This window comes from Pteropus vampyrus, unplaced genomic scaffold (genome assembly GCF_000151845.1).
Source record: "Pteropus vampyrus isolate Shadow unplaced genomic scaffold, Pvam_2.0 Scaffold65, whole genome shotgun sequence".
Lineage (NCBI taxonomy): Eukaryota > Metazoa > Chordata > Mammalia > Chiroptera > Pteropodidae > Pteropus > Pteropus vampyrus.
In genome coordinates, this window is record NW_011888846.1 from 5,732,119 (window position 1) to 5,742,665 (window position 10,547).

Here is a 10,547-nt window from a genome sequence, read left to right on the forward strand (position 1 = left end):
CGGGAGAAGGGGTAAGCCAGGGTCCCCTCTCTGATGCTAGACGGCAAGAGGCAGGTAGGTGGAGGAGTGCGCCAGGCCCTGGGTTTCTCAGAAAACCTGCTTTCCTTCCCCAAAACGCTTTTGACGCGGAGACTCCCGGGGCAAGCGCTCCAGGCTTCACTCCGGCAGTGTCCAGGTCTAACACACCCAGGTGCTCTGAACGGCAGCAGGTCCTTCGGGCTTAAGAATGTGCGCGAAGGACCCCTGGTTATTAGGATCAGTTTATGTTAGAAAAAAAAAAATGTTTTTTAAAGAAAATGAAAAAGTGGTGATGGGAGCTCACTAGCCACAAAATCGAACTGTAGTGCTTTATTACTAACAAAAGTTGAGAATTTGCTGAGTATCTGAGGACCAGAAATCTTACGTACATCGTGTAGAACTCTCAGAACTAGACTAGTTGATAGGATTATCCTCACTGGACAGTTGAGGAGACTTAAGGCATTTGCCCAAAGTCACGGAGCTAAGAAGTGACAGAACTGGCATTCGTCCCCAGTCTCATCTGGCTTTCCACTCTACCCCACCGCTGTCCCCTACAGTCGAGATGGATCCTCAGGTGAAACACACCCTCCTTTCCCCCGCCTGGGGGAGCTTTCTCACCTGGAAGCAGGTGTCCAGGCTCATTTTAAGGCCCCGCTCTGCTCATGCTCCGGATGCCCCCTGGAGCCAGTGCCAGAGATAAAGCCCCCAGAGAGGTCGGAAGGCACCAGTGCTCAGGAGGCTGGCGGAGCACCTGGCATGTAGAAGGTGCTCACTGAGTGTTTGTTGAATGAATACCAGGGGGTGAGCTCACCGGCAGCTCCTTGGCAGCAGCGCTGGGTGTCACACTGTTCCTTCACCTCTGCCATCTCCTCCTCCAGCTTCTTCACCCGGCCCAGGAGGTCCTGGACAAGGCCGGCCAGCTCGCAGTCCTTCGGTGGCGTCTGCAGGCGGATGTTATGTCTGAAGATGATATTCTGTTCCTCGGCCTCCCCCGGGGCCAGGAGCGAGGCTCCGTCGTCACCCAAGGGCGGAGGGTCGGCCTCCACTTGGACCAGGGCGGACTTGGGCACATCGATCCTGTACGTGTGACTGACGGTGACCTGTTGTTGCTCCTTGTCGCTGCAGTCATGAGACTCAAGAGTTGCCGGGGCCGAGGCCACCAAGAGCATGGAGCCAAACAGGAGCCCCAGGAGGAAGCAGAACGTCCCCTGGAGACCCATCCTTGGGGAGACGGGGAGCGGACCCTCCAGGCGGCCTGTATCCAGAAAAAAAACGCCAAGACAGCCCTGGAGATTTGCTGGTGGAAAGTGGCCTTTTTAGTGGATTCTGAGAGTCCACAGGAAGCTGAGAAACCAGCCCAGAGCTTCCCTGCTATACCTCCTGAGGGTCCAGACCACACTGTTCCATTCCTTCTTCACACCGAGCCCTTTCTGGCCTCCTGCCCTCACTTACACTGTTCACACTACCGGAGGCCCTTCTCCGCATGTCAGCCTGTGCTCACCTGCACCTTAACCGTGACCAAGAGAACTGTCTTGTATTGAGGGCCTGCTGAGTGCCAGCCTTCGATCTCCCTAATCTCTAATACAAATACCTAGCTCTCCTGCGAGGCATTCAGAGAAACGCACTTTGGGTATAGCTAGCTACTCTTGTAGGAAGGTTGTGAGCCTCTTAAGGATGGGACGGAAAGCTGATTCCTTGTGGGGCCCTCCCGAGTAAGAGCACAGAGTCACACGTGCCAAGAGGTTCGGTCACCCTCAACTCTGTCGGCACCCAGGCAGTCTGGTTTGTCAGTCAGGCCAGGCCACCTGGGCCAGAGCAGACTGTTAGCTTTTGCCTCCTGTGCCACCAGCAGGAGGTGTGGATCCCTCTCCCCAGCCCCTCTCTGGGACGGCACATTCCCGATGACAACACATGGAGGCAGGGCAGATGACAGGAGACCCAGTGTATGCCTCAGATTTACTCACAGAATGTCCCTCATTGGGCTGTCGTGGTGGCTCTCATCTAAACCCAGGTGCAGGACTGCCTCTTGACAATGGGCTTCTGTGGCCAACTCAAGATGCGCGAGCTTCTGCACGGGAGGCTGGAGAAGTCAGGAAGCCCAGCCTTCTCCTGGTGGCTGTGCCCCGCCCACCCCAGGCTCTCCTTCCCCGCTGTGACAGGCAGCTACGGTGCTGCAAGGGCAACCCAGACGTGTCCTGGGCGTCTAGTCTCACGGAGGCTGCTTATCCCCCAGCTTTTCCTCTCCGCTATAAAGCGGGAATGACAGCGCCCGCCTCACACTGCAGGGGGCCATGCCAAGCCCATAATAAGGGCTCGGTAAATGTTCTGAGGTTTGGTTTGTTTTTCATCAACTGCTGAGCATGACTTCCCTTTCTTTCTCGGTGGCCACAGCTACCCCCATGGCTTTAATTTACAGCCAAACACGGACAGCTCCTGAATCTGCTGTGAGCGCCTATCCCAGGCAACTCTGTAAGCTTGCGGATGACAGTGGCCGTGACTGTGTGGGTCCCCTCTGTATCCCCAGCCTCATAGCACAGTCCTGGCCAAAGTGATAGTTTGGGTGTTAAACTAGAATAGTCACTGATGTTCTGCATCTGCTTATTAGATGATGGGTTCTGTGCCAAACACTTTATGAGCATTATTCTCGTTTAAACACTAATATCCTGGGAGTCAACTAATATCATTGTTTATAATTGCTTAGAGAGGTTAAGTAACTGGTCCAAGGACATGCAGCTAATAAGCAGCAGAGCTGGGATAAAACTCCAGGCCTGTCTATCGCCCATGCCTGCGTTCTTCCTCTCCCTGCTGTGTGTACTGCCCCAAATCAGCAAATCCAATGAAAGGATTACTACACGTGAAAAAAAAGACCAAACGTCCTCCTTCCTGTATTTAAGAGAGGGGTTCTTTGAAAGTAAAGGAAACCCAAGACATACAAGCTGCTCAATTAAACGGTAATTGCTCAGTAACTAAATCCTATGCCTGCGCCTCCTCCGAGCCAAGCACGAGCCCTGGAAAGCTCGTCGGTGTTTCTCCCACAGCGGGGTAAAGCCTGGGTGCGTCTCGCTTCCCAGGAAACACAACACGCCCCGAGCCTTCCCTCTGCAGCGGCAGGTGCTGACCAAGCCTCTGCCAAAGGAGGAGGATGGACTCTGAGCCCGGGTGGTCTTCCCCGATCCCACGACCGATGGTCTCCAGGTCACCTTATTTTCTCCAAAGGAGGACACACACTCCGGTCAGGAGTAAAAGTTACTACTGACGCCAAAGAGAGCGGCAGCCAGTTTCTCAGCCGCCATTACAGACCTTTGTGCTTATTATCTCTGGGCCACGTATTACCTCATCCTGCCTTTAGAGTTAACCACAAGCAAATGAGGGCACTGCCATGGGGTTTTAGAAAAACTGTATTATCACGGATTTCCAGTGGAGTCACTTAACAGATATTCTGTCCCCAAATGACAGGGTGGACATCACTGAACTATGAAGGAATTGCAGGCACAATGCCCAAGGCAGCACAGCTTCTGCTAGGTCACACTCCAGACAGACCCAGGACATACGTGAGCATTTTTATTTCTGGTCTCTGTGATACGGAACTCTGCACAGGTAGTCTCTACAGACGGCTAGGTGTGGGTGAGAATGAAAAACTCATTTTATGTGAAAAGGCTTAATAGGGTCACACTCCAGGCTTCGCTCAGCTGAGTGGCACGCAGCCAGTGAGCGCCCCAGAAATCCCTGCAGGTGACCCTCACTGCGTGCGGCCCCCCTTCCATGAGAAACTCTTCCCGTCGAGTCCGCCCACACCACAGGCTGGATGACATAAAGGACAGTGTCCCTCACCCAGCCTCAGCACTCCGTCACTTTTCCACGGGCGGCCACGGGCTGGCGTGGCTGTTTCGTGCTGCCGACCGAATCTTAGTCCGCCTTGCTCAGACGGGGGATGGGAATGGTGGCCACTGTTTCTCAGCACCTGGTCTGTGCATGAAAGCACTTCCCGAACCCCAGGCAAAGCTGCTCGTTTACCCCCAGGAACGAACCCCTTTCTCACAATCAGACCTTCCTTTTGCTTTTGCGGGAGTACCCGGACTTACACACGATGAGATCAAGTGGACACGAGGACATACATTCAGGGACCTTCGACCATGTCGAACCAAACGCCCGGCCTCCAGAATAACTGGGCATTTATTACCTTACATACAATTAGCCTTCTTCCCCACAGGTGGGAGGGGCAGCTGATGACAAACTCTGCCTCCACGGAACGATGCTGAAGGGGGGCACACGAAGCAGCAGCTGGAACGCCTCTCCTTAACGTGTGGGGATGACGTTCACGTTCCAGCCGACCCCCAAAGAGGACAGGCTTGTCCTTGCTAATTGCCAAGGGCCTGCCCGGCTCCACCTGCACTCGGGGTCTGTCTCCGAGACAATGGCTCATACTGAGATGGTGGCTGGTGGGCATCAGCAGCGAGTCTGTGTGGTGAACCCGGCAAAGCCTGGCCGGTCCAGGCATCAGGCCTGAGATCCTGGCACCTACAGAACTGCTCGTGCCCCTGGCCCCCCGCTTCCATCGGCTCGCAGACCGGCGGCTCCAGGTGCTGCTACAGAACCTGAGCCGTGACCTCACGTCTGTATCCAGAAGCCGAAGCTCTGGAGCGGGTGGCGGACAGACACGAGTTCCCAGCGGCTCTGGGCACAGTGTCCTCAGGCATCTTCTCCAAAACAGACCTCGGTCTAACCTGCGTTTCAAACCACAGAATGAGGCCGCAATGGCAACCGGAAGCCACAAGCGGATTCGAAGCCGTCCCGTCCCGTTTCCCCTCCTTCAGGACTCGGTGGCGGCCCGCAGACTTGGGGACACGGCAGGGCATGAAATCGCATAAAAAATGTCAGGTGGTTTTCTCCCCTCCACCCTAGGAAAAATGAAACCGATGCTGCTGCTCTCTATTCCCGCTAAGTCCCTTCTCCCAACACCGGCACCTTGCTCGACTCTGAATTCAACGAACGTCCAGCCATCAAACACCCCCGATTCTTTCTGTGCAGATCCTGTGCTCTGCCAGCCACCAACCTATAGTCCCGGCTGAGCAGGCGTCCACTGATACCTGGGTGATGGCGTTGGCTTCTCCAAGAACCAGTGGACGTGAGAAACTGTGGCTAACCTATGTCCAGATGTGGGTAGTTTGTTATTTTTTTATTAGGATTTTTTTTTTTTAACACTCACATAAGCAACTCAAGTTTCGTGCTTTGAAGTGACTCTTCTCACTCACTCTTTCCCTCTCCTCCCCCCAGCTCTCTCCCAACCACAAAATTAAACAGATAAATACAAAGACCTCCAAAAACTAGTCTTTCACGTCATGTGCTAAAATGTTTCAAAATGTCTTCTTTGAGACACCATGAGAGTAATAGCATGAGAATCTGGGGAAAAGAAGTTGTCCTCTTCCAAATAAGAATCAAAACCTATAAAATTAAATGTCTGAATAAACTTCAAAGCTCTCCAAGTACATTTGCAAACATCATCCTAATGGGTACATACAAAATCCGGGGAGGGGGGAAGTTACAAGAGTCTCCTAATCACAACAAAAGTAAAAGTTCTATATTAGGATTTTTTTAAGTGAGGCACAGAGAAATTACAAAAAAAAAAAAAAAAAAAAAAAGGACTTCGACATTGACAGAAGCCAGCAAAGAAATAAAGAGGAAAAGAACATGCTAGACTTACTGGAAACATTTCATACAAAACCCTGTTGCCACAGGCAGAAGTCCCCTGCCACACCGCTGTGTTCGGCCAGGTGAGACAACTGAGCTCAGTCCCATGGCGCACCTGCGTGTGCTCCTGGCGAGTGACACATGACTCGGGTTCTGGGAAACATCTCCTAACTGGCTTTCCCTCCGCATGGGGGTGACAAGAGACTGGTCACACTGCCTGGATGATCGGGCTGGGAGACTGGGGCGCGGGAGCTCGTTCGCACCTGGCCCCCTTCCTCCTCTCACAGGTAAAGCCTTCGGAGACCGGCGTGCTTACCTGGGAGGCTACTGGGCACCACTGCCAACGCTTCCGCCCCGGGGGCCACTTCCTGGGCTGCAGGCCTCGGTGCTGGTCCCTGGTCCTCTCCTCTCCTCGCTTCCTTCCCTGGGTTTAAATCCCGGCCAGGCCAGGGGAGGAGCCGACCGGGATCTTGGGTGTTCCTTCTCTGCCCAGCGGTAAAGAGATACCACAGCGGCTAAAAATACTGGAGGCTGTTTCCATTTGAGTAGATCCCGGTGAAGGTTGTTAAAAGCGTTTGCATGTCTCCCGGCCAGGAGCTGGGTCTCTGGGGTTTGAAAGTGCATTTCTCCAAATGTTCACATTTTACCACATTTGCTTTATCATTCATTCTATTTTTTCCTAAAGCATGTGAGAATGACTTAAAGACATGATTCACCTCTTTACCTCTAACTTCGGTGTGTAATATCTCTCCCAAACAAGGACGTACTCTTGCATAACCTCGACACAGTGGTCAAAGGGACGAAATTAACATTGACATAATACCGTTGTCTAATTTGCAGACCGCGTTCGAATTCTATCGGTTGTCTCTCTCCTATTGCAAAAGAAAAACGAAACAAAAGCAAATGAGTAACCCAGGGTAACTCATTGCATGTAGTCGTCCTGCCTTATGAGATTCCTCTAACCTGGATCCTGTTGCCCTTGGCACTGACTCGGGCAAGAATATGCAGTGCATTCAGGGCCAGTGAGATGTAGGGAGAGGCTGCTGGCAGAGCTTCAAGGAAAGGTTCCTTCATTCAAAAACTAAATGACCCAAAGAAGAGACATCGTCACATCCTTATATAACACCCGAAACTGTCTGACACCTTGCAACCAAACATACGGAGTGAGCTCCAAAGACAGAGAAAACATATCAAAGATGGCAGAGCAGAAAGGAGGGAGGAATCTGATTTTTTATCACGTTGCTAAGCGGCTGAATGAACTACCCCTCAAGCTATCCTGCTTCAGAGCTTTCTCAGTCAGGGTTTTGTTTTAGAGAGCTGAAGGCATTCTAAGCGGCTGACATGGCTCAGTGAATTTCTCAGTAGCAAAGTGATTTATTGCCATCCTGCTGAGAACATAGAGAGATATACGTAGGGAACCCCAGGACAAAATAGTCACAGCCAGGGACAAGCGATGGGTCGGAGAGAAGGAAACCAGTTTCCAAAGCTTTCTGTTCGTTTGGCGTCACCGCTGTCTTTAGGTTGGGAGTCCATAGTAGATTTTAAATGGCCGCAAATCCTTTGCAGCTCCTCCCCACGAGACGTTAAGTTTACTTCCCCACTACTTGAACTTGGCCTACCTGTGCGATTTCCTTTGCTCAATAGAATGTGGCTAAGTGACATTACGATTCTGAGCTGGGTCCTCCAGCGGCCTTGCAGTGTCTGCTGTCACCCTCTTGGAATGAAAAAGCACAAGGAGAAAGAGGCCTGGCCATCCTAGCTGAGGCCCCAGACATATGAACAAGCCCAGCCAGTGCTCTGTGAGTCAGCCCAGCCCAGTCTAGCCCGAACTGCCAACCCACAGAATTATGAGCAAATAAGTAATTGTTTTAAGTTGCTGTATTTTGGAGGGGTTTGCTCTGCAACAATGGAAAAATGAGACGGAGCCTATACCCAAACTACAGGAATCATTTAACTTGAAACTAATTTCAACCCATTATTTTGTCCTGTATCCCATTCCAGAACAACTTGAAAAAAACACAAAGTTACTGGTTCAAATGACGGTTCGACCAACATGTTATTATATATCATCTTCTTCTATTTGAGAAAAATGTAGGAAAAAGCATTCCGACTGCATTCCAATTTCTCTGTCCTAAGAAATCACCCAAACCCCAGCAGACCAATGCGCTGGCCCGAGGGAGCCTGACTCCGGCGTGTCTGGTTCGGGGCCCTGCAGCCGGGCTCAGCTGCTCCGGGTCCGCTTGACTGGAAGATGTGTCTTCGTTTCCTCAATTAGGAGTTTGCTGAAACCAAACCTAAACAGCCCTGCGTGGTCAAGATCTTGTCTCGGCTCAGTCGTTCACTCACTCCCTCTGCTACAAATCATACATGTTCTACACCCACAGGGCCACCTTCCGTTTGAGGTAGATTCTGAGTTCAAACCTCTAACAGAGCTTACAGGGATGTGCCTCTTTGACTTCAAACGTGCGAGTGCCTGCAAAAACAGACGACAGAATACGGCAGTCAGCAAAGAGGAAGGTTTATTACTCCTTTCAAGGCAATGAAAGACCTCGATTCTTCTTCCGTCAATGTTTTCTTCTCTTGGGTCAAGTAGAAGTCACCATCTTATGAATCTCTTCTGGCGGTAACCACTGCTCTGAGCCAACGGCCTGAAGTGTGTGGGAGCAGAGGGCTGCATTTTGAGCTGGGGGCATGGAACTTCAGAGGGGACAGCAGATTGGTTCTTAGGAGTTTCTTCAAGCCTCATTTGCCCATAGATGGCTATGTTGTAGATATCATTATTACTTTCATTATAAAAGTAACATGTAGACGAACTAGAACATGCAGAAAACTACAAAAAAAAATCCCAAAACTAACATTTCCTGTAATTCTCACAATCAGCAATAACCACTGATTTTTCTTCTACAAATGTAAACATATATGGGGAAGTACATATATCTGTGCACATGTATTAAAAAAAAAGATTAAACAGTTTTGATTATATTATAGATTTTTTTTTTTTCCTGCTCTTTGCTCTAAACTTTATCAAGTAATTCTTTTCTCCATTTTCTCATATGTGTTTTCTAGGACATGTTTTTTAATGTCGCACAGCATTCTAACATTTGCATCTACTACTTGAGGGAAAGGACTAATTAATTGCAAAGGGACATGAGGCATTTGGGGGAGTAATGGAAATATATGTTTTAGGATATCTTGATTGTGGTGGTTGTCATAGGACTGCATACATTTGTCAAAATTCATCGAACTGTATATGTTAAAAGGGTAAACTTCAATGTATATAAATTATATCTCAATTTACCTGCCCTAAGAAGGAAAAAAAGATTTAGCTAAAGGACTACCTCATAATATGACTCAGTGCTTCTCAGATCTTGTCTGGTCTTTAATTTCTCAGTCTTGAGAGCACATGGCGAATCACCTGGGAGTTTTTAATAAAATAGGATGCTGAGGTTTGGGAAGACGGGAACCAGAGACTCATTTAATTGGCCGTGGGTCAGGCCATGGCATCACATTTTCTGAATGCTCCCATGGCAATTCTAAAATGCTCAGCCAGGGTTGAGAAGCTCCGACCTGCAGAGTAAGCTATTTGGACCAAGGAAGTAGGAGGAGATAAAATGACATGTGGAAATTTCAGAATCATAAAAGAGTTTTATAAATTTTGCAAACTAAGCATTTATTAGCCCACTGATTTTTTTTTTTTGTCCTAGACACTCAAAGGCCTGAGACAGTCATAAAAATATTTTTACTGTGATATTATTCACATAGGATAAAACTCACCCTTCTACGGTTCAGTGGTTCTTAGTACAGTTACAGGGTTGTTCAGACATTACCATTATTTTCTTTGAGACAATAACACTTGTTATTGTCTTTTTTTCTTATTATATCATCCTGCCAGGTGTGAAGTAATATCTTGAGTTTTGAGTAATGGTTAATGATGTTGAGCAAGCATCGTTTCATGTGCTTATTGACCATTTGTACGTCTTCTTCCGAGAACTGTCTATTCAAATCCTTTGCCCATTTTTAATTGTATTATCTGTATTTTTATGTTGAGTTGTAACAGTTCTATATATTCTGGACACTGGACTCTTAACGAATATATGATTTGCAAATATTTTCTCCCATTCCCTGACCTGTCTTTTCACTTTCTTGGTAGGATCCTTGAAGCGTATAATTGTTTTATTTTGATGAAGTCCAGTTTATTTTTTTTCTTTTATTGCTTATGCTTTAGGTATCATATATAAGAAACCACTGACTGATCCAAGGTGATAATTTTTACAAGTTTTCTTCTAAGTTTTTTTATAGTTCCAGCTCTTTCATATAGGTCACTGATCCATATTGAGTTAATTTTGGTATATGGTGTGAGGTAAGGGTCCAACTCCATTCTTTTGCACGTGGATATCCAGTCGTCCCAGCACCATTTGTTGGAAAGGTATTTACTTCTGCTCACTGGAAGAAATTTCTACTTCCTCTGTCAGCTGATTAGGACTTCTAAGTCCAATCGTCCACGTCTACACGTCAGTGAGCCCAGTGCTAAACAGCTGCGGCTTTGAAGTGCCAGGTTCCCAGTAGGTCCTTAACAAATACTTTTTAATAAATTTACCTTGAGGTTAATCAATTTAGCAGACATAGCATAATTTGTTTCTAATCAAGTTGATGGGTCTGAGTCAAGTGTATCTCTCCGATCAGCCAAAAGGACCAAACTGATCTGAGTCAACAGTGTTGGGATCAGAACGGTGAAAGAATCCTCGGGACCACAGTTGTCTACCCAGCAGGACGACAATTTTGTCTGGGTGTTTCCCTCTACCTCATGTGACTCATGGTTAAATCCTGATTTATTCTAAGCT

At 48.6% G+C, this 10,547-nt stretch overlaps 1 protein-coding gene across 1 annotated transcript in view; it reads right to left on the reverse strand.

Moving 5' to 3' along the window:
- Nucleotides 1-8,654, reverse strand: part of TNN (tenascin N) — a 58,232-nt gene extending 49,578 nt beyond the window's left edge. The window contains exons 1-3 of the mRNA XM_023531230.1: nucleotides 7,326-8,654; nucleotides 6,023-6,578; nucleotides 830-1,273 (exon numbers count right to left, since the gene is read on the reverse strand). Coding sequence (XP_023386998.1) covers nucleotides 830-1,238 — 409 coding nt within the window. The 5' untranslated portion in view covers nucleotides 1,239-1,273; nucleotides 6,023-6,578; nucleotides 7,326-8,654. The remainder of the gene's footprint in view (nucleotides 1-829; nucleotides 1,274-6,022; nucleotides 6,579-7,325) is intronic.
- Nucleotides 8,655-10,547: the final 1,893 nt, after the last annotated feature.